General features: G+C 40.6%; 3 protein-coding genes across 3 annotated transcripts in view; all 3 read right to left on the reverse strand.

Annotated features, from left to right (window-relative positions):
* The window catches only part of LOC139457026 (uncharacterized), a 20,248-nt gene extending 19,851 nt beyond the window's left edge, over positions 1-397 (reverse strand). Inside the window, exon 1 of the mRNA XM_071238474.1 lies at positions 43-397. Within this exon, the coding sequence (XP_071094575.1) occupies positions 43-397 (355 nt within the window). The remainder of the gene's footprint in view (positions 1-42) is intronic.
* Positions 398-1,074: 677 nt separating this feature from the next.
* Positions 1,075-11,166, reverse strand: LOC139457027 (uncharacterized). Its single transcript, XM_071238475.1, has 4 exons — positions 10,809-11,166; positions 10,080-10,127; positions 1,783-2,109; positions 1,075-1,391 (listed from the first exon to the last, which is right to left on the reverse strand). Exons 1-4 carry the CDS (start codon positions 11,164-11,166, stop codon positions 1,075-1,077), a joined length of 1,050 nt encoding a protein of 349 aa, XP_071094576.1.
* Positions 11,167-11,852: 686 nt separating this feature from the next.
* Positions 11,853-25,120, reverse strand: part of LOC139457028 (uncharacterized) — a 28,959-nt gene continuing 15,691 nt past the window's right edge. The window contains exons 5-6 of the mRNA XM_071238476.1: positions 12,575-12,901; positions 11,853-12,184 (exon numbers count right to left, since the gene is read on the reverse strand). Coding sequence (XP_071094577.1) covers positions 11,853-12,184; positions 12,575-12,901 — 659 coding nt within the window. The remainder of the gene's footprint in view (positions 12,185-12,574; positions 12,902-25,120) is intronic.

Genomic DNA, 25,120 nt, shown 5'->3' on the forward strand with positions numbered 1-25,120 from the left:
ACATAACACCGGATTACAACTGTGAACGTATGAGACACGTACTTGAGACAAACAGGTCGTGTATACACCGAGTCATGGGGATCTTGGTTGCACTTTTCCCTATCCTGCAGCTGTATCTCCCAGCATCAGCTAGTGTAACATTGTAGAGACGAAAGACATAGGTGCTGGTGTTACGTGAGGTAACAACCTCTACCATCCTGGTTCTGAGCCAGTAGTTAGGAAGAATGTAGACCTTATTGGAATCCACTGCCATCAACTTATCCCCACTAGGTGTCATGATGTAGAATTCATATCGATAACGAGACATCTTCCAGGCTACCATAGCATGATCACCTTCACGCACTTGTGTGTAGTTTGGGACTTCTTCCATCCTTGCTGTAACATAAACATGTACCATTCACACTACTTAAGTTAACAATTTGCATGTATGAGTAAAGGCGTACTGGCATGAGCGCGGGTTCGTGATTTTATGTTGAAAGCGTACTGTGTAAGCGGCTAAATCAGTTGCAATATGAATAATACTGGGAGGCAGGCATTAAATACACATCTCAGTTGTTATACACATGTATTCATAAGTGTAATATTTTAAATAGATATGTATTGAGATAGATTAAGAACTAAAGTGGAATTCATCTATAACAGGAGGATTAGATAGCAAACTGTATTAAGTATATGGACTGAGATATGTGAAAAGGACGCAAATAAGTTGTTTTTTAGTAGCAACACAAGACTGGCTATTAGATAATAGCACGAGTGTGTGGATCATGTATTGTGACACATGATAGCTGTGTGCCGTTTATTTAGAAATACTAAATTGATGCCATGTTGTTTTCAGAAAGTAATACTTAACATGCGGATTCAGCCTTCCATTATGAGTACTTTTTTTAATTTTATACAACCAATAAACGGACGTGTGAAGTAGCAATTTGAAGTAGAAGAACCAATTCGGCCATGTAACATATTTCCGTATATGTTTTATTCAATAACATAAAATCATAAAGATCTTCAGTTGAACTGTATTAAAATACATATTATACAACATGGCTACCTGTCTTTGATGTAGGAGTGGTTTAGTCACTTACATTTGGTCGACATTCCAAATTCTTCACTCCAGTCAGTTTGAACATTCCATCCCACCAGTTCAGCTTTACACGTGTATCTGCCTCTGTCATCATCCTGTCCTACATCACTGACTGTCAGAGCGCTCTTGTGGTAGAAGTAATTTCCATGTAACTTAGAAACTGCCAAAGGAAGTCTTCCCATGTTTGCCGCTTCGACTTCTTTCCGCCTCCAACTCCAAGTAATTAATGCATGTAAGTACCCTTTCACGGCGACGTAACATGTCAGCGTGACAATTTTATCGGCTTCAACTGTCTGAGGATCCGCAATATCTGTTCATAAATATAATGTATGACTATTGGTAAAGGTACAATGCAAGGATCGTTACAGGGGCCTAAACACATATTTGAGTAAAACTATATAGCATAGTCATCATTTCTAAATGAAAATATACACATGTCACAGAACATTTTTCAAACAAGTAATAAGACAAATGCGCTGGCAAAATGTATGTTCGATTGAGCATGAGGACATGAGAATCCCTCTCGTGGCATGGTATTTGAGATATTCTGGAACAGGTACATTTTGATGATTTTGTGAGTGAATATCAAAAGGAGATGGCCAGTAGTTTTGATTTGAGAGAACTTGTTTCAACTACATTTGTCTCATTTATCTGTTATTTGTGCTTGGTTGATTGTACTCATATTATTAAATCATACTCACATTTTACAAATAGCCGTTGACCACAGTCGTACACTCTTGACCCGGTCGAGCCTGGTGACCCTCTGTGACATCTGTACTCTGCACTGTCTGGCCAGTCCACATTATACAGCTCGAAGCTGAACACCCCAGATCCTGAAGAATTCATTCTCCCGGTGAATGTTGCTCTGGACTTGTATCTGTCAGTGACATTCAGTTGATTATAGTTAGTTATGTGGAACAGAGATTTCGAAGATAATCGTCGCACTGTAAATTCTCTGAGACCAGGTCGGGGTAATTCCCATGACAGAAAGGCAGTACTCCCAAGGCGAGCATATGCAGGCGACACAGCTGAAATAATACAATGCATGGTAAAACACACCCGAAGAAAAACAGGAAACAGTAGTTCTGCGTTGAGTAGCAGATACAACTGAAGGTCACGGTGCCTGTCATTTGGCCGATCACTAAAAGGTTATTGTAAAAATGTGTTCGCGAAAAGGTGAGCGTATCCTGCTCCACCGGTGGCACATTGCGCAACCACATGCAAACAACATGGGAACATATGGTACAAGTCAATATAAGGAATTGTTTGAAATGTCCCCCACATGCCTTCCATAAAACGTTTTGAAAGCTTTACTGAGGCATTAAATGTTGTAACCTTGATCAAACAACTTCTGAGCAAGAGTCGTATGACGCTCTTTGAAATCTTGGTAGAAAGAGCATGCTCTGTTGTATCTCAGAAGTTGTGAAATGTAAACACCTAAGGCTGTAGTTGCTGGAATATTGCTCGTCATGTAGGGAACGTTGACTGTTGGAATGTTGAAGTCATCTACCTTGTCAAACAGTTTGGGGAGAGTGTTTTGTCACCCTGAATCTTTATGCCGAGATCTACATATGAAACAGATGAGGCGGTCTCACTCTGGTCTCCTTTATTTCTTGTTCAAGTGGGTAAATCAGTGGAAGGGAATGGGCTATTTGATTGTCATTGTGTATTCGTGCTAGATAATTTCCAGGGGTTCCCCCAGGAATGTGAAAATAGTCCGTCAGTGTTTACGTCATTTCAAGAATACAGTCTCGAGAAAAACGTATGAACGTTATACTGTGTCGTCCATACATTTATGAACGTCAGTTTCGCGGTCATGTGACCGACTTCTCGCCCGATGGAAAAGCTGTATATCGTTTAAACTTCACATTGATAATCATACAGCTTTAAAATATCATTTAGTAAAATAGAAAAAACGGTACCCATGACTTGAATTTCTTTTAAATGGATGGTTGTAACTGAAATCAGTTTGTTTGTTCACACAGTACATCATATTGATTACTGTACATTTAATTTTGTTTCCAAATCAATCAGATAGCAATCAATCTGTTTGCGCTGAATGAGCACACGATTTGCCGTGCTGCGTATAGTCGCGATGGCACATTTAAGTATTTTGTCCTTTCAAAGTGAGGCATGTTGTTTCCTCGCCAAATATATATGTTCTGAAAAAAACTTAGGTTCGATTTCCCCAATACTTCAGGGCTCGCTATTTTTAGTTTATGTGGATGGTATGGTATGTATGGGGAAGTGATGCTGTGGTATGTTTACATTTTGCATAATTAGTTTCATAAACATTTCATAGACATGTATATTACGTGCTTATTGCGTAATTATATTGAACATTCCTTTAAAATCATTGGTAATAAAATATATAATGTACACAGTAAATATTATTAGTACGATATATTTACGATCCCAAAACACAGAAATGTTACAACTTCTTTTGTAGTTAGTTATTTCGTACATCCGATTTGGAAGCCACAAAGATATTTATGATGCGATTTTAGATTGAAATAATTATATATTATAAGTAATTAACAAGTATTGACATTATAAATGCTTGAAAGTAGTGTGGAAGATGAAAGCAAATGTCTTCTGAACTTTAGGAAAGGACATTGAGGTAAGACGGCACCTCCATGAGCACCAATGGTGCTTTACATTCAGTTTTTTTGTGTTGTTTCAATCAAACCAAATCATTAACTTAGATAAACGATTTCTTTATCGCAATTTTAGTAAACCTACACGGCATTCAAATTCGAGAAGTGGACATTAATTGTTAGGAATAAGCCTCCATCTGTAACAGCTATGATAACATACCTAAACGTGGAAGCGAGGTAAGTAGTAATATAACAAAATCACTCACGTGTAGCCCCCGTCCAGCTGTCGGTAACTATACTGCAGACAACACAAAGTACACACCACAACGAGGGTCGCATTGTGAGAGGTTTATCCAAGTGTGATATGTCAAACACCGTCCAAACTAAGTCATCCTAGTTTGGCGAATGTGTATTCACTCATGCTTATTTCAACACGGTTTGTTTTCAGCGTTATGATTCAAAGCAGTTTTCGCCAAGGTTCTTTCTATTACCGTAACGTGACTGAACAGAAGCGGGAACAGAATGTTCTTCCTCCCTATAAATGATTAACGACCAAAGTTTCACACATCAGAACTCAATTCAATTTATTGCTTGTCCTACGATACAGCTTAATGGGATCGGGTGTACTGGATCGTGGATTGGGCGACCCTGCGTCAGTGTACACGACGGCGTTCGACGTTGCTCAAAATATCAATTACTAGTTCCTCCGACTATATCTGACCATATCTTATCAAACATCGGGGTTATCACCATTGGGCAGGGATTATCACCATGGGGCGGGGAATATCACCATGGGGCAGGAGTTATCACCAATGGGGCAGGAGTTATCAACATGAGGCAGGAGTTATCACCATGGGGCGGGGGTTATCACCGTGGGGCAGGAGTTATCACCATAGTGCGGGGGTTATTATCACGGGGCAGGAGTTATCACTATGGGGCAGGAGTTATCACCACGGAGCAGGAGTTATGACCATGGAGCAGGAGTTATCACGATGGAGCAGGAGTTATCACCATGGGGTAGGAGTTATCACCATGGAGCAGGAGTTATCTTCATGGAGGCAGGAGTTATCACCATGGGGCAGGAGTTATCACCATGGGACAGGAGTTCTAACCAAAGGGCAGGAGAAATCACTATGGAGCAGGAGTTATCACCATGGGGCAGCAGTTATCACCATTGGGCAGGTGTTATCACCATGAGGCAGGAGTTATCACCACGGGGCAAGAGTTTTCATCATAGGGCAGGAGTAATCACCATGGAGCAGGAGTTATCACCATGGGGCAGGGGTTATCATCTAGGGCAGGAGTTATCACCAAGGGGCGGGAGTTATCACCATGGAGCAGAAGTTATCACCATGGGAAAGGAGTTATCACCATGGGACAGGAGTTATCACCATGGGGCAGGAGTTATCACCACATGGCAAGAGTTCTCATCATAGGGCAGGAGTAATCACCATGGAAAAGGAGTTATCACCATGGGGCGGGAGTTATCACCACGGAGCAGGAGTTATCACCATGGGGCAGGAGTTATCACCATGGGGCGGGGGTTATCACCACGGGGCATGAGTTATCACCTTGGGGCAGGAGTTATCACCATGGGGCGGGAGTTATCACCATGGGGCGGGGGTTATCGCCATGGGGCGGGGGTTATCACCACGGGGCAGTAGTTCTCACAATGGAGCAGCAATTCTCACCATGGGGCAGGAGTTCTCACCAAAGGGCAGGAGTTCTCACCATGGGGCAGGAGTTATCACCATCAGACGGGGGTTATCGTCTAGGATCAGGAGTTATCACCTTGGGGCAGGAGTTATCACCATGGGGCAGGAGTTATCACCATGGAGCGGGAGTTATCTCCATGGGGCAGGAGTTATCACCATGGAGCAGGAGTTATCACCATGGGGCAGGAGTTATCACCATGGGGCAGGAGCTATCACCAAGGGGCGGGAGTTATCACCATGGAGCTGGAGTTATCACTATGGGACAGGGGTTATCACCATGGGACAGGAGTTATCACCACGGGGCAAGAGTTCTCATCATAGGGCAGGAGTAATCACCATGGAACAGGAGTTATCACCATGGGTCGGGGGTTATCATCTAGGGCAGGAGTTATCACCATGAGGCAGGAGTTATCACCATGGGGCGGGGGTTATCATCTAGGATCAGGAGTTATCACCTTGGGGCAGGAGTTATCACCATGGAGCAAGAGTTATCACCTTGGGGCAGGAGTTATCACCAAGGGGCGGGAGTTATCACCATGGAGCTGGAGTTATCACCACGGGGCAAGAGTTCTCATCATAGGGCAGGAGTAATCGCCATGGAACAGGAGTTATCACGATGGGTCGGGGGTTATCATCTCGGGCAGGAGTTATCACCATCAAGCAGGAGTTATCACCATGGGGCGGGGTTATCACCATGGAGCAGGAGTTATCACCATGGGGCGGGGTTATCACCATGGGGCGGGGGTTCTCATCAAAGGGCAGGAGTTCTCACCACGGGGCAGGAGTTATCACCATGGGACGGGGGTTATCATCTAGGATCAGGAGTTATCACCTTGGGGCAGGAGTTATCACCATGGGGCAGGAGTTATCACCATGGAGCGGGAGTTATCTCCATGGGGCAGGAGTTATCACCATCGGGCAGGAGTTATCACCATGGGGCAGGAGTTATCACCATGGAGCAGGAGTTATCACCTTGGGGCAGGAGTTATCACCAAGGGGCGGGAGTTATCACCACGGGGCAAGAGTTCTCATCATAGGGCAGGAGTAATCGGCATGGAACAGGAGTTATCACCATGGGGCGGGGGTTCTCATCAAAGGGCAGGAGTTCTCACCACGGGGCAGGAGTTATCACCATGGGACGGGGGTTATCATCTAGGATCAGGAGTTATCACCTTGGGGCAGGAGTTATCACCATGGGGCAGGAGTTATCACCATGGAGCGGGAGTTATCTCCATGGGGCAGGAGTTATCACCATCGGGCAGGAGTTATCACCATGGGGCAGGAGTTATCACCATGGAGCAGGAGTTATCACCTTGGGGCAGGAGTTATCACCAAGGGGCGGGAGTTATCACCATGGAGCTGGAGTTATCACCATGGGACAGGAGTTATCACCATGGAACAGGAGTTATCACCTTGGGTCGGGGGTTATCATCTAGGGCAGGAGTTATCACCATCAAGCAGGTGTTATCACCATGGGGCAGGAGTTATCACGATGGAGCAGGAGTTATCACCATGGGACAGGAGTTATCACCATGGGGCAGGAGTTATCCATATGGGCAGGAGTTATCACCAAGGGGCGGGAGTTATCACCATGGAGCTGGAGTTATCACCATGGGACAGGAGTTATCACCATGGAACAGGAGTTATCACCTTGGGTCGGGGGTTATCATCTAGGGCAGGAGTTATCACCATCAAGCAGGTGTTATCACCATGGGGCAGGAGTTATCACGATGGAGCAGGAGTTATCACCATGGGACAGGAGTTATCACCATGGGGCAGGAGTTATCCATATGGGACAGGAGTTCTCGCCTAAGGGCAGGAGTTATCACCATCAGGCAGGAGTTATCAGCATGGAGTAGGAGTTATCACGATGGAGCAGGAGTTATCACCATGGAGCATGAGTTATCACCATGGGGCAGGAGTTATCACCATGGGGCAGGACTCATTCCACTCCATTTTCCATCCAGTTTCACATGTGATCTCGCACTTCCCCGTTTTCAGTTACTGTTACTATGAAACTATGTTATTGATTGCTAGCCCGGCAGCTAACCGCAGCTACTTTTACACTGTTAAATTTGCTAATTTTCAGGATGACATGAAACAGGACATGTTTTAATGTCATAAAACATTTGAATGGGTTACGCAGATCATATTCCAGCTGGGGTCAATTCTCGAAAATACGTTAATCATATTAATGAATATAAGGCTTCTTTGTACGTGACTTCGAGTGACTCAGTTTAACGGCGTATCAGCATGACGTGGGAGGAAATCACGAGGCGATGCAGGTCTCACACTTTCCCCACTGTGGTGAAACCAACGAGCACGGATGTGGTGCAAACTTTAACACATATTCATTGAGAACCAAGATTTGTACACAGAATGACAGCATTCTGCCAAGGCTAAGAGACACAACTCTGCATAGGACATTTTGGCGTTTTGGACGAAAGGGCCAACCTGACCCTGCTGCATAATGAACACGAGAATTGTTGCAAAGCCATAATTTATTTGAAACTAATTACACAGCTGTAATGTGAATGGACAATTAAAGAAAGTTCGTGGAATGCATAACAAAAGTGTTCTCATTTGGGATATGTACATCAGGGCCCACTTGCACAAAGCGATCTTAGCGCTAAGATGATCGTAACTCCCATACTTTAGCATAGGCTTACAATAGTCTTAGCGCTAAGATCGTTTGTGCAAGTGGGCCCAGGTCACTGACATGATCTTTATAAGAGATACATACTGCTATGGTGAAATCTAAGCCATGGTTACAACTTATCAACAACGTTCTGTTCTCTGTATGTGGTACCACTCCCATACTATAAACAGAACATATCGGAACCATTACCTCAATACTATCAATTACTGAGACATACTATTGACCACCTTTTGTTTGGCCAACTCATCATAGTATACTAGATGTGTGACATTGCACGACGGTAACATTTCCGTAGATATGTTCCTCCATGTCACACGTCCGATCACTGTTCTCGTTCCGAGGCAGAGGCGTCATACTACAAGGAACAGCCGCCGTATGTATCATCTGGACGGTCACACCATCCGGCGCACATTGTCCTGCTCCAGCGCTGTCTGGTTGCCATGGTAGCTCATCTTCTTCTCCACTACACACGTCCGTGTTACTTCTCCTGTCGTCTTCATGCCGTGACCTCTTGCATTGAGTACAGAGAGAACGCCTTCAACAGAAATAAGCAGTGATGTACAGACTCGCATACAGGTACCAGGTAGACAAACAAGGGAAATAGTAAAACATATTGTTCGTGTTACAATTTCAAATACAAAATATTTCAGCGTAGGTGAAATTGGGTTTATTGTCGCGTCCAAGATTATTCACTTATATGGCGACGTGCATGCACGTGTGCATGTGTGTGTGTGTGTGTGTGTGTGCATATGTGCATGTGTGTGTGCGCGTGCATGCGTGCGTGCGTGCGTGCGTGTGTGTGTGTGTGTGTATGTGTGTGTGTGTGTGTATGTGTGTGTGTGTGTGTGTGTGGCTGCTTGTACTAGTCCGGGATGATGCCGATTTATAGTGCTAGCTCACTGAGATACCATGCTGCAGTTCAACATGAATAGCCCACTCAGACACTGTATACTGACTCCGAGCCAACCAGTCCTTGTTTTAGCCCCTTAATGCCGAGCACCAGACAGGAGCACCAGACAACTACAAATACCATCTTTTAACGTCTTTTGGTATGACGCGACCGGGGATAGAACTCCGAGCCTTCTACTCTCCGGGCGGACGCTCTACCACTAGACCACGTGGGTGGTCTTTTAGAGTAGGAGTAACAGCTTCTTATTCCAAATAGATGATCTCCAAAGAATACATGCGATCAAAGTGTGGTCTTACCGTTTGATAACAAATACAATGAGAACAGCTACCAGGATTCCTATAAGAACGGCATATCCATCTGTGAAAAATAAATTATCATTCATTTTACATATATAATCAAATGGTTGGTGAGAAGGATTCCAGTCGAGTGTTCACCACATTTTTTGGCAGGGAGAACATTTTCACGAGATATTATAAACATGGCCTAAGCATATGAACTATAATATTGATATCGATATACATTTGCCAGTAGGTACGATTCTGGATAAAAAAGCGCCAATGAAGAAACATTCGAGTCCAATGTACGATTGCGACTATATCATGAGAAAATGTATATATAATCAGCATGTCAAATAGTGATGGTAGTACGTATTCGCGGAAAGGAAAGCGCTGGTAGCACCGTCATAAACACATGGAAAGGAAAGTCGGTTTGGCTTTTCTTGTCACTGATGAGACATATTTAGAAAAGTCCTCCACCTGTCTGTCATACAAAATGTAGAAAGGTTGACTTAGGTCTTGAATCATTTCATATAACCAAGTACATACTAAGCACAACAAAGTGTATGTTACATGTTGAAAAACGTACACTACCCGAGTATACACTGTATACAGAGTAACGATAGACTGCTCCTGTTTGCACTGTTTCTCCTGTATCTGCACTACATATGACAATGTACACTATACACAAAGTCGGGTATGTTGACATACATGAACTTGTGGATATTACACGGGCCAGTCTGCACGATACACGATTTACAGTAAATACTGGTCACAGTATAATCTGTGTGCCGAACAATGAATTGCAACTTTTCTACTCTACACCATACTTATATACTTACACTTATTCGGCGATGTCATAACTGGCTTTGATCCTGTGGCTTCATGACCTGAAATGTATTGAATGTTATATACTAAACTTCACTATGCATCAATATATTACACTCCTTATTTTTATACATTACAAAAACAAAACTCACAAAACACCTATTACTAGTATATAACTATTACATTCAGAATGCATGCATTCAACAACTCGCAAAAGACAAAAAGAGTTTGTACCTTAACAAAATGCATCTACTATTTATATCAACATTTTCTTAGAGAATACATTCTTATGTTAAATATTTTGACATACTTTCAGTGACACTATTGTAGTCACTGCCTTATGAAGAAGCCTACGATATGTTCTATTAACATGATTTATCTTTGCTGAGGGTGATAACTTTGTTTACACAAACCTGAAACAATTTAATATCAAGTTTATGTGCCGAGGGCTAATTGAAAATTATTTCACTTGGGACACACATTTCATATCAAATCGAAGTGAGTGCATTAATAGTCCATTTATATACCACATACAAGTATATACTTTGAAGAGGAAAATGCATACGATAGGGTTTTCCTTCCATATTATGGCTTTTCACTACCTAATTTGCCTTTTACGCCCAATAGTATCTGTTTCTTCGGAAACTCACTCACTCATTCATTTTTAATTTGACAGTTAAGTAGCACAGCTGACGCAATACACATAACACCGGATTACAATTGTGAACGTAAGAGACACGTACGTGAGACAAACAGGTCGTGTATACACCGAGTCATGGGGATCTTGGTTGCACCTTTTTTCTCTCTCGTGCAGCTGTACCTTCCAGCGTCAGCTAGTGTAACATTGTAGAGACAAAAGACATAGGTGCTGGTGTTACGTGAGGTAACAACCTCTACCATCCTGGTTCTGAGCCAGTAGTTAGGAAGAATGTAGACCTTATTGGAATCCACTGCCATCAACTTATCCCCACTAGGTGTCATGATGTAGAATTCATATCGATAACGAGGCATCTTCCAGGCTACCATAGCATGATCACCTTCACGCACTTGTGTGTAGTTTGGGACTTCTTCCATCCTTGCTGTAACATATACATGTACCATTTACACTACTTAAGTTAACAATTTGCATGTATGAGTAAAGGCGTACTGGCATGAGCGCGGGTTCGTGATTTTATGTTGAAAGCGTACTGTGTAAGCGGCTAAATCAGTTGCAATATGAATAATACTGGGAGGCAGGCATTAAATACACATCTCAGTTGTTATACACATGTATTCATAAGTGTAATATTTTAAATAGATATGTATTGAGATAGATTAAGAACTAAAGTGGAATTCATCTGTAACAGGAGTATTAGATAGCAAACTGTATTAAGTATATGGACTGAGATATGTGAAAAGGACGCAAATAAGTTGTTTTTTAGTAGTAACACGAGACTGGCTATTAGATAATAGCACGAGTGTGTGGATCATGTATTGTGACACATGATAGCTGTGTGCCGTTTATTTAGAAATACTAAATTGATGCCATGTTGTTTTCAGAAAGTAATACTTAACATGTGGATTCAGCCTTCCATTATGCGTACTTTTTTTAATTATTATAATTTTATACAACCAATAAACGAACGTGTGAAGTAGCAATTTGAAGTAGAAGTACCAATTCGGCCATGTAACATATTTCCGTATATGTTTTATTCAATAACATAAAATCATAAAGATCTTCAGTTGAACTGTATTAAAATACATATTATACAACATGGCTACCTGTCTTTGATGTTGGAGTGGTTTAGTCACTTACATTTGGTCGACATTCCAAATTCTTCACTCCAGTCAGTTTGAACATTCCATCCCACCAGTTCAGCTTTACACGTGTATCTGCCTCTGTCATCATCCTGTCCTACATCACTGACTGTCAGAGCGCTCTTGTGGTAGAAGTAGTCTCCATGTAACTTAGAAACTGCCAAAGGAAGTCTTCCTATGTTTGCCACTTCGACTTCATTCCGCCTCCAACTCCAAGTAATTAATGCATGTAAGTACCCTTTCACGGCGACGTAACATGTCAGCGTGACAATTTTATCGGCTTCAACTGTCTGAGGGGCGATGATGTAAGGATCCGCAATATCTGTTCATAAATATAATGTATGGCTATTGGTAAAGGTACAATGCAAGGATCGTTACAGGGGCCTAAACTCATATTTGAGTAAAACTATATAGCATAGTCATCATTTCTAAATGAAAATATACACACGTCACAGAACATTTTTCCAACAAGTAATAAGACAAATGCGCTGGCAAAATGTATGTTCGATTGAGCATGAGGACGTGATAATCCCTCTTGTGGCATGGTATTTAATATATTCTGGAACAGGTACATTTTGGTGATTTTGTGAGTGAATATCACAAGGAGATGGCCAGTAGTTTGGTTTGAGAGAACTTGTTTCAACTACATTTGTCTCATTTATCTGTTATTTGTGCTTGGTTGATTGTACTCATATTATTGAATCATACTCACATTTTACAAATAGCCGTTGACCACAGTCGTACACTCTTGACCCGGTCGAGCCTGGTGACCCTCTGTGACATCTGTACTCTGCACTGTCTGATCTGTCCACATTATACAGCTCGAAGCTGAACACCCCAGATCCTGAAGAATTCATTCTCCCGGTGAATGTTGCTCTGGACTTGTATCTCTCAGTGACATTCACTTGGTTATAGTTAGTTATGTGGAACAGAGATTTCGAAGATAACCGTCGCACTGTAAATTCTCTGAGTCCAGGTCGGGGTAATTTCCATGACAGAAAGGCAGTACTCCCAAGGCGGGCGTGTGCAGGCGACGCAGCTGAAATAATACAATACATAGTAAACACACATCCAGGAACAGGTAGCAGTGGTAACAGCAGTTCGGCATTGTGTAGCAGACCAACAAAAGATCACGATGCATACATGCAGTGTGAACATTTGAAGTCTGCAGCAGTATGAACATTTGAAGCATTATACAGTGTACATATTCAAGCAGCATGCAGTGGGACTCTTTGAAGCATGACGCAGTGGGACCCTCTGAAGCGTGAGGCAGCGGGAACCTTTCAAGCATGAAGCAGCTGGGACGTTTGAAGCATGACGCAGTGGGACCCTCTGAAGCATGAAGCAGCGGGAACCTTTCAAGCATGAAGCAACTGGAACCTTTGAAGCATGATGCAGTGGGAACCTTTGTAGCATGGAGCAGCAGGAACCGTTGTAACATGAAGCAGCAGGAACCTTTCAATCATGAAGCAGCGGGAACCTTTGAAGAATGAAGCAGTGGGAATCTTTCAATCATGAAGCAGCGGGAACCTTTCAAGATGAAGCAGCGGGAGCCTTTGAAGCATGAAGCAGCGGGAACCTTTGAAGCATGGTGCAGTAGGAACTATTGAAACATGAAGCATGGGCGTATGCCAAAATGATCTGAAGGTAAAGAAGAATTTGGTAAACATTCATTAGTTTTCGGGGTATGTTCTTAACAAGTATAAGCTCTAAACTCTATTAGAGTAGGTGAGTGAGTGAGTTGGGTTTAACGCCGCTTTTAACAGTTTTCAGGTTATATCACGGCGTGTCAGCTTAATGTGGGAGGAAGGCCCGAAGTGATGCAGGTCCCAGACGTTTACCACTTCGGTGAAACCCACGAGCATTGGTATTGTGCTGACAAACCTACAAACATAATCGGGGCGAACCGGGATTCGAACCCATAATCATAGGTTTCTGGCGTGCCCAAGGGACGCAACTCTGCACAGCGAATTGCGGCGCCTTAGTCGCCTGGGCCACCTGTGCCCCCTAAACTCTGTTAGAAACAGCATTAAGCGTCTTTACATGTTAGACAAATTTATCTGAGCTTCACACTTCAACAACACGTTAAAACCCAATAGTGCTTTTTGTGTGAATGAATATCTTTGTCAGTGCTTCAAGACTCTGTTATATGCTGATACATGTTAGAATATTTATATTTGAAAACTATCAAAGAAGATTCAACAACAACAGTCTATTCAATGTGTTTAATCGTCCTTATTTAATATCACCACACGATATAAACTTCGCACTTGAGTCGGGTATTTTTGACTTCGAAACAAAATTATTTCCTCGTCGGAACAATGAACAGTGAATGTGTCTTCCTGGTCTATTTCCGTTAATATCTTGTGGTCACTGAAATGAAGTTGATATTCTAATTTGCAGAGTCATTTGGAAAACAACATACAAAGTGATCATTACTCTTTTAAAGAAAACGTTTACAGGAATACGGCTGTGAGTGGCGGATGCTACAGGTAGAGCAGAAGCAGGACAAGCTTATCCTTATCACGAACACCTCGCTTCATCGCTGATTTCAGCGATCAATTTTTTATCATTGTCACCATTATTTTGCCTTTTGCGCCCAATGTTTCGGAAGAAACTGAGGCTGATTTTTCTCTGACGTTGACGTTGTATATTTAACGAGATGTTTACGGAGATAAGTGTTTACTTCATTTGCATAAACTAGACTCCTTAAAGAACACAACAGCTAACATGTCTGCGTGCTCCTTATAATGCCATTCGAAAGTAGCGCTGTATGAAAACAAAATCCTGTCGTGTGCCTGAATCACGAGGACAGCAGTTTGAGCTTGCCATTCTGTGTGTAGTCACGATGGCCAGTCAAGAAAACAAAAAGTGAAAGCGATGTGATAAAGGTTTACCTTTAGGTATCATTTCCCAAATAGTTCGGCGCTCTCTATATTGACCTAGCCTGGATGCTATGGTAAGCATGCGGAAGTGATGCGGTTCCATGTGCCAGTCTGCATACACATTTATATTTGACGATAATTCTTTAACAATCGTTGCGTATAAATAGGATACCAACTATCATATCAAGTGAATGTCCCTCATGAAATAAAGCTTGGGACAGGTAATAATTATTCCACTGGGGACATAAATTTGGTGTGATTAATACCCTATTAATATCACTCAAAAGAGCACAGAGACAAAATATGTTGGAGTATGTTTTACTGAGCATCATGACGATTGCCCATTGTTTTGTTATGCGCAAACAAGGTCATAAGAATGTGCGTCATATGATCGCATTGATGACAACTTACTTAGTGCATGATATTATATAAAATCGTTCCAACAAAAAAATATCTGAACTGATGTCTTTATATAGGATCAGTAAACGCACATTAGTCTTCAGTTTCTTACAAAAACATATGAGTCGGAAATTGCCAAATTAATTCACTTGGGACGAGTATTCCCTACTTCCTCGTTGCTCGTAGGCTCTTCTCTAAGAAGTGGTGTAAGTAGCGGATATTGTAATTATGTAGTGAGTGAGTGAGTTTAATTAAAGTCACGCCGGCAATATTTCAGCCATAATGTGACTTGAAAGATTTGGACAAGATTAATAAAAAACTGTCGACGAAGGACAGTAGAATAACTAGCATTATATCACAGATTGACTTAAAACTAGTTGTAGAACATTAAAACTATTTTAACAGTTGGATACGACACAATATAAAAATGGGGCTATAGATCACCAGCAACAAGGTGAAGGTCACCATACTAGGGACCAAGGGGACTTACTGTACCTCTGCTACCTGCATGGTTCCCCAGCAGGATTTACACCTTTACCCAAGTTACCGGTGATTGTTGCAAGTTTAGCCGGAGATTAAAATCAACAAATATTCTGCAGTTAAAATACAGGTAGATATAAATATACATTGAAAGAGGTGGTCTTACATACCCTCTCAGGGGGACAATAATTTCACGCTACGTCAACCCCCGTCAAGGGCATAGCCACGAACAATCTCTGTTAATAAGCATACACTACCGATTCATAAAATACATATCAAAATTTGTGAACTAGTTCAATATCCTTTAAAAAGTTAAGGATTAAATATGAATTAACATTGATAAAAAGGTCCTTAAATGTTTTGACACTGAAATATTGATCCCTTATGATGGAAAAATCGATACAGTCAAGCAGGACATGCTTGACTGTGATTCTTTCATCACAAGGGATGCAAAACGGAGGATCCTCACCTTTCTATAGATAATCATGAGTATATCTGCTATGGCCAATACGACATCGTCGCAAAACGACCTCATCAAATCTGGACTTACAACCCAAGTAGGTGTAACCAATATTGGGTTGAATGTCATGTAATTTATTGTCTACTTGGGTGTCCCACTTCTTTTGCATGAGATCACGGATGTAAGATCTTATTGCAGGTTTCAAATCACTATATGGTAGCAGAAGTGGTGTCACAGACTTGTTGAGCGCCGCCTTTGCAGCAGCATCGGCCATGGTATTTCCAGTTATGCCCACATGGCTCGGCAACCAACAAAATACGATGTCGCATTGGCCAGTTGAAAGATCATTGTATAGTTCTAAAATATGTAAAATAATCGGATGAGTAGAAGATACCTTAGTTAACGCCTGAAGACAAGAAAGAGAATCCGAAAAAATGATGAACTGTTTACATGAAGACTGTCGTTGAATATATACCAAGGCTGTAAGGATAGCATTGGCCTCAGCAGTGAAAATAGAGCTATTGTCTGGTATTCTAGACGATATAATTTTGGATCCAACAACAGTGGCACTTGCTACTTTGCCACCGTCCTTGGACCCATCAGTAAAAATTGAACGGTGAGAGTCATATTTGCTTCTCAGTTGTAAATATTCCTGTTGATATACGAGTGGATTGGTCTCAGATTTTAGAAAGCGTGTCAGTGAAACGTCGACTTCTGGCCTCACCAACTGCCAGGAAGGAGTAGACAAAAGCCGGGAAGGAGAGATAAGATCCAGATCTAGATTTGCATTAGTTATATGGGATTTGAGCCGGATTCCAAGTGGAGGGATCAGTTTCGGTTTCTTCTGAAATAGATTTTCATACAGGGGATAGAAAACAGAGACATAAGCAGGATTAGCGGGGTTCGAACGTAATTTAGTAATATATTGAAGAGACAATTTAATGCGGCGGTGTTTTAAGGAAGGTTCATCAGCCTCGACATAGAGGCTGTCAACCGGAGAAGTTCGAAAAGCACCAAGACAAAGTCTTAAACCTTGATGGTGGATTGAATCCAGTTTTTTTAAATTACTCTTACAAGCTCCAGCATACACAATGGAGCCATAGTTCAGCTTAGAGCGAATAAGAGATCTGTATAAGTGAAGAAGGGTTTTCTGATCCCCTCCCCACTTTGAATTTGAGACGACCTTTAACAAATCTAGGGCCTTCAGGCATTTAGTCTTTAGATATTTAATATTGGCAAAAAAGTTAAATGATGGTCGAAAATCAATCCTAAAAATTTGGCTTCTTTTACAATCTTGATTTGAGTGCCATCTAAAAAGAGTTCAGGATCTTTATGGGGTTTATATTTCCGACAGAAATGTATACATTTGGCCTTGGTCTGTGAAAACCTAAAGCCATTCTCAAGACACCATTTATGAATTTTATTCAGACACAACTGTAATTGGCGTTCAATAGTACGCATATTTTTACCACGAAATGAGATATTAAAATCATCCACAAACAATGACCCATCAATTGAGTCATTTAATACTTTTGATAAACTATTTATTTTTATACTGAACAATGTCACAGACAAAATACTGCCTTGTGGAACTCCCTGATCCTGATTATAATGATCAGACAGGGTTGATCCAACACGAACTTGAAATTGTCTGTCCGTTAAAAACTGTGATATAAAATGGGGCAAACGGCCTCTTAAACCAAAGTCGTGTAAATCTTTTAAAATACCATGTTTCCATGTTGTATCATAAGCTTTTTCAAGATCGAAAAAGATAGATACAGCATGCTGGTTATTTACAATGGAATTTTTAATAAATGATTCTAAACGAAGCAGATGGTCAATAGCACTGCGATTTTTTCGGAAACCACATTGAATATTGGTAATAAGATTATTGGTTTCTAAAAATCATACTAGTCGGTTATTGACCATGCGTTCCATGGTTTTACAAACGCAGCTAGTTAACGAAATAGGTCGATAGTTAGATGGATCAGTATGATCCCGACCAGGTTTTGGTATCGGGATAACGATAGCATTGTGCCACGAAGGAGGAAAGTGTCCTGATGTCCAAATATTATCAAAAATATTTAAAAGCGTTTCGAGACATGAAGTGGGTAAATGTTTAAGGAGCTGATAATGTATATTATCAGGCCCTGTTGCGGTATCATGAGCTTGCGCTAGGGCAGTATGGAGCTCATATAGTGAAAATACTTCATTATAGTCTTCACCATTATCCGAATGAAAGTTAATAGTTTTCTTTTCTTGTTGATATTTATATTTCTGAAATTTGGGATTATAATTGGATGATGAAGAATGTTTTGCTAAAGTTTCACCCAACTTATTAGCGATGTCTACCTTGTCAGTTAGTAGACCAAGATCATCTTTAAGATGATGAACGCCAGAATGTGAACCTTTCCCTTTGATTTTTTGTACCATGTCCCACACCTTTGTCATAGGCGTACGGGAATTAATCTTTGATACAAAGTTCCTCCAAGACTTTCGCCGATTTTGCTTAAACGTACGTCGGGCCTTGGCACTATTTATCTTCACAGTATTTAAATTATGAACTGTAGGATGACGGCGAAAGTATTTTTCAGCCTTTTTCCTACACTTCCTAGCCTGTTTTCAAATCATCAGTAAACCATGGTTTACGAATATGTGGGTTAACAGAGGACTTAGGAATAGTTATATCAGCAATATAATTATGTAGTAACACAGTCAGTGTAGTCAGGCTGTGACTTCTCATCAATAAGCTGTCATACATTAAAGGCATAACTAACTCATGTTACAAAAAGTGAAAACTTTACAATTTTCACCTGTTGACTTGGTTGTGATATGTTCATGGGAGTTCAGAAGCACATATATACTTCTCAATCCTTCAGTTCCTCGGCCAAATACCATTGTAAATTTATACTAAAGGTCCTTTACATAGGAAACAAACACTTCATCCGCTAACATTCTTAACCTTGATTAGATAACTACTAATTGCTGGTAATCAAATTGTGCAAACACAGACACTCTATTTATGCACAAATAATGAAATCAGGGATATGAATATTTCATGAACAATCAAAAATATTGACTGAAAACTTCAAAGGCTCAAAGTACATCTGTAACGTTAAATATTTTTCTCTCACTGGTAAACAAACACAAGAAAGACAGGGCTGAATGAAGGTGTCAGATATTGCTGTACTGATATAGGGGCTGGCTGGTACGAATAAATTGTAGATAGGAATAAATACACAAAACAACATAAGTGTACTTACTTGCAGCGGTAGTGTTAGGTCCTCGTGTGTGACTATTTTTGCACAAGACCACAAAACACAGTGCAGCACTCCAGAAATACATGTTTAATATTATCCTTGCAATATGCACGACATCTGGTCTATTAGGCTTGGATGTACCATCATATCACACATTAGCCTCGTGGTCCCTTACTCGCGAGACCTCTGTGCAGGTCGCACGGTTTATGCGTAGTTCGAGAATGAAAATAAAATAATTTCCGCATACACAACCGATCGCCGCGACAGTTCAAAGTGTTTGACAGTAATATTAAAGATATTATTAAAGGAGACCGGGCTTTTGATTTTAACTTCTTCCCCGTCAGAAATTAGCTATGATTGTGGATTCTATTTCACGTGTCCATCTTTGAAATGTTAACATTAAAAATCATGAATACACAATGCCATTTAGAAAGTGGTCAAATGTAACAAATGTTATATTTGGGATAACACTTTCTTAGTAAAGTACAGATTCTTGTACTTTTTCTTTTTGGGGGGTGTGGGGGTGGGGGTAGGTGGGGGTTGGGGTGGGGGGTGGTGGTGGCTTCCTGTCCGGGATTCGAACCCACACCTGCCAGGGTGAGGTCACTGGACCCTGACGAGATAAGGGAACCTCTCGCACCTTAGGCGACTTGGCATTCAATGTCCTAAAAATGTAATCTGTATCAATTGGACCTTAGAAGAGGTTTATTTGTAATCGAAATAGATTATTCTCCAGCATTGACGTTATATATTATTCTCTTGTTTGGATTCTGCTTGACATCTAACAACAAGAATGACATATCAATATAATTTAATGGTGTGACAATGTATCCTGCATGCTTAATATATCCACATGACATGAATACACACTTGAGGTAGAACAGTTATAATTTCGAAACTACACTGTATCCTCGTTCCTGTTTAACTTGAAGCCTTTATTATTCGCAAGGGAAATTGCAACTCCAACGAATTACCATACAGATAAAATTTAAATTTGTACACACGACCTGTATTTGTCCAAGGCTTGCTTTTAACTAATTTAGGTTTTGCTCGAAGAACGTTACAGATTACAACCAACTGGCATCGGTATGAGCAGATTTTAAATAGATCACCTGCATTCATATATTACTGTGAGTCACGCACTGTTTTCTAAGCAGAGAGGAACCGATAATTCTTTTCCACAACATTTCATGTTGGATGGCACATGTTGGAGGGTTGTTTGGTTGGTTTGTTGTTAAACGCTGTACTCAGCAATATTCAAGCTATATGACGGCGGTCTGTAAATAATCGAGTCTGGACCCGACAATCCAGTGACTGATCTCATGAGCATCGATCCATGCAATTAGGATCGATGACATGCTTCAACCAAGTCAGCGAGCCTGACCACCCGATCCCGTTAGTCGCCTCTTACGACAACCATAGTCGCCTTTTACGGCAAGCATGAGTTGCAGAAGACCTATTCTACCCCGGATATCCACAGGTTGGCACAACAGGAAGGAATAACAAAATCAGTTTTAACTAAATAATAAATGTATCAGCTAACCTAAACGAATTTACCCTAATTCAATATACTTAACAAAATATTCACTCACATAAACTTACTTCACTTCATTCCACTCTCCTCCTGTAAATCATATCATACACGCATACACTTTCCAATTACAGATCACCGCAATCCTTCCTAACATTGCACTGATACATACTAATACAACACAACATCATAACGCTTGGAGTCCATGTCATAAATCAATACAACAATGCATATGCGAGCAAGTATCCTGTGCATTTAAGTATACATTACACATGAGTATCATAGAACGTCGCAGTCACAATTTAGTCAATACACTAATTGAATACTGTTTCCACAAGAAACGTCACACATCGGGTTTTCTTCCTCTCATCCCAGGTATTTACGGGTTTTCTTCCTCTCAACCCAGATATTTACGGGTTTTCTTCCTCTCATTCCAGATATTTACGGGTTTTCTTCCTCTCATCCCAGATATTTACGGGTTTTCGTCATCGTCACTTCCTTGCTCAGGTTTCGATCACACAGTCCAAATGCCTTTCTCGGCGAATGGGTCATCCCTGGTCTCCGGACTCAATAACCCAATCTATATGTTACAGTCGAATGTGTAAAATCAGTCAATGTGTAAAGTGACTGAAATTCCTATTTAGGCAAATTTACAAAACGGCAAAATATTTAAGTCATTTTAAAATTACTTTTCTTCCATTCCATTTGTCAGCTAGAGAAACTAAACGTTTACACATTCCGACGTTCACACGGTTTGGCCCTCACTCCATTAAGGGTCATACTCCAATGAACTCACACAAGTCAATTCTTATATTTTTTTGTGTCACTATTTGTACCTAAAAAGATCTATATCTATACGCAATATTTAGTACATGTGACTTCATATTTACACTGACAGACATACAAAATCCAACTGTATTGCGGAATGAAATCGTTTCTCAAAACAAGATGTGACATGAATGTATCTTTACTCCACATGTTCTTCAGGAACAACTTTTGTAGTTTCTTGACAACAAATGTATTCAAATAATATCCTCATTAGATGAGAAATGTCTGTTAAAAACTACCTCAGTAAGTCTGTCACATTGACAGCGCGTCCTAATACATTTAAATCAAGTACAATACGTCAAATTGGCCGACACGATAAACTTGACGGGAAAGATTTTGGAAGTTGTTAATGAACCTGTGGCGTTTACATGTGTTAGTCATCATTGATCAACTGGCCGATCATTGAAAGGTGATTAAAGATGTGTTAATTAGACACTAAGGTAAATTCATAGATTGCTGTAGACTCACTATCAGCCTAGACACGGATCGAGTTGATACTTCAATAGTTTGGATGTGAATTTCTTCGTTTTGTTCACTATAGATTCGGTCGGAGTGAGGATATTCGTAAACAATCATGCAGTCAAACTCTCTGACGTTGCTCAATGTATACTGCAACTCTGAGTTTGAGATTAAAGTGTCTAAATGACCAGAAAGAACGCTCATGTATGTTTTCGTGCTAGGGAATTCCCAGGGGTTTCTCTAGGAATGTGGAAGTAGTCCGTCAGTGTTTACCTCATTTCACGAACACGGTCTCGTGAAAAAGCTTTGAACGTCAAATTCTGTCGTTCATACATTTATGAACGCCAATTACTCGGTCATGTGACCGACCTCTCGTCCATTGGAAAGCCCGTATATCGTGTAAATATAAAATTATAAAACAATATCTCATTATGACTACGAATTGCCAACGTTTTTAGGTTCTATGTTTTAATGTCCCGGACACAATAATCCAAAGTGTACACTTCAGTATCATACTTATATGAGTTACTGTACATAAAGTTCGAGCAAGAGAGCACAGAAAAAACTATACCTACACGGTTATTCAACGTAAACGATCATTAACACACTCATTAAAAAACGATCATTAAAAAACAAACAATATCAATTGCGCATCTAACTGAGACATAGAAGCACAGTGATTTATACTGCACAATGCATTCAACAATGATGGGGGTAGCAAACGTACAATGACGACCTCTAACCCACGGCCATATAACCTACTTCGCGCGAGATACATTCCATATAGTTCATTTTGGTGAGAGATCTTATCTGTTTTGTACCATATAGATAACTGCACAAATGTCAATACTTATGCGTAATATCTTAACACTACACACACTTTCCCACAGACAGGTTCACAATAAAAGAACCTAACCATGAAATAATGTACATAAATATCAGTTGCCCTCTATCATTCCAGGGTTAATTGACCCAACCATAGCAACCCAAAGATATAATCCACTGAGTTACAACATACAAATGCAAATGTACTACCTTAAAATTAAGACAATTAGCATATTGAAACAATATCATTCCAGGATTTTGAAAACATGTTTGCCCACCAGCATATAGCACTCGGTTTACGAGACTTCACAGTACCGTACCGCCGTCATATAGCTGGAATATTGCTGAGTGCGGCGTTAAACAACAAACAAACAAACAAAGCACAGTATCGTACATCTTGCGCCGTAATATTACAATGTTTATATTTGGCTTCAAAAACAAACGGCGGTATCCAGCCCATTTTCCCCCGGACATCTAGCCTTGTTTTTTTCTACTGTCAACACCTAGCAAGAACCTAAAGACCTTATTTTGAACTGAGCTAAAACACCTCAGTTGTCTCATATCCCAAATTGTTGATCCATTGGGTAAGAACGGCTGGACAATGTGAGTATCCAGTTTATTAAACTTTTTCAGATTTAAATTTCCTTATATTAACAACGAGTGTTCAACTTGCAGATTTAACAATCTCTTTAGCTGTAAAATTTAAATCAGAACTTCATTCCAGCCAGACCCCTACATACTTAGAAGTACTACTAGAGACAATGTTTCGGCTTATAGAATATACGCTACCACTTATTGTCTGTGTTTGACTTTCTCTGAGCTTATGTCTTCTAAATACTTAGAGGTTGTTTCAACTTATTCAACCACCGTTTAGCCCAGAATTCAAGTCATGTCTTGTGTTTCGTCGTTGAGGTTGTCTTTGTAATAAAATATAATTAAATTTGTTCAACAGAATGATAACAGACTAGTTGTACCTGAAGTGAGAAACGGTACCATAGTTTTGTTTGATTAATAGCTGACATACTTCCCGTCCTAGGTCTGGCCTATTTTACAGAAATACTATACAGTTTCAGTTTTCTGTTTCAACTGACAGTTGTGCGTCACGGGGAGGCAACGGTCTAACTTCCTCATAGTCGGAGCTACTGGCACGTGGTGACTGCATGTGATGATAGAGCGAGCTAGAGCCATCTGTGTCCTCAATGACAGCGTATTCTCCGTCAGCTTCGTGTTCAAGTGGTCCATTCATATTCTGGGTAAGTGTGAGATACGATTGACGAAACCTGCGGAAAGAGAAAAAAACATTTGTTTTGTACATTTCTATTACGGTGCATTCATTATATATTCTGAGATAAAACATGCATTTATGAACACCTTCCAGTGAAGATTATTAGTTTTATCAATAAAGTAATAATGAACAATGTAATCCTCTTTCTTATTACTTAGTGCAGAAAATCTACTTCTTCCTTCACTTTCATAGTAATAAGCAAGAATATTACTTACATATATTTGTGTGTAACTAACGGGACCTACCTGAGATTCCAGTATTCTGTAACAAAGGAAGAAACAATATCAACCTAGAGGAATAATAGGACTTATGCAGGTGAATATATAGTGTATTCACAGTCGGAAACAATTACTTAAAACTCTTGGCAAGCAGACATGAGTCCATCCAACTTATAGAAACGAAACTACAATTAACTCATTTCCTGTGAGTGAGTGAGTGAGTGAGTGAGTGAGTGAGTACGCCGCTTTTAGCAATATTCAAGTATTATGAAGGCGAGGGACACCTGAAGTGGTCTTCGCGCCTTCCTATGAGAGGAATCGAATCCGTACCTTCACTGTGACAAGCGAACGCTTTGATCGCGATGCTACTTCTTATTTCGAAAGTTCTAAGTCCTGCACCACTTCCTCCCACATTCGAAGTCGCGTAAAACACAATAATTTAATATTCCCATTTCAAAGAGGTTTTAATCTCACCTCTGATATGCTCCAGTCGAATGAGAAATATGGTGGCAAGAAGGATCAATGTAATGGCTACTATCGAACATCCAACGACAACAGTCACATCAGGGGAGCTTCTCTCTGAAACTGATTAGTAACATTATCAGACAGTGGGACAGAATCTGATGTG

Source organism: Haliotis cracherodii, unplaced genomic scaffold, assembly GCF_022045235.1.
Source record: "Haliotis cracherodii isolate W230 unplaced genomic scaffold, xgHalCrac1.p SCAF_12, whole genome shotgun sequence".
In the NCBI taxonomy this organism is placed as follows: Eukaryota; Metazoa; Mollusca; class Gastropoda; order Lepetellida; family Haliotidae; genus Haliotis; species Haliotis cracherodii.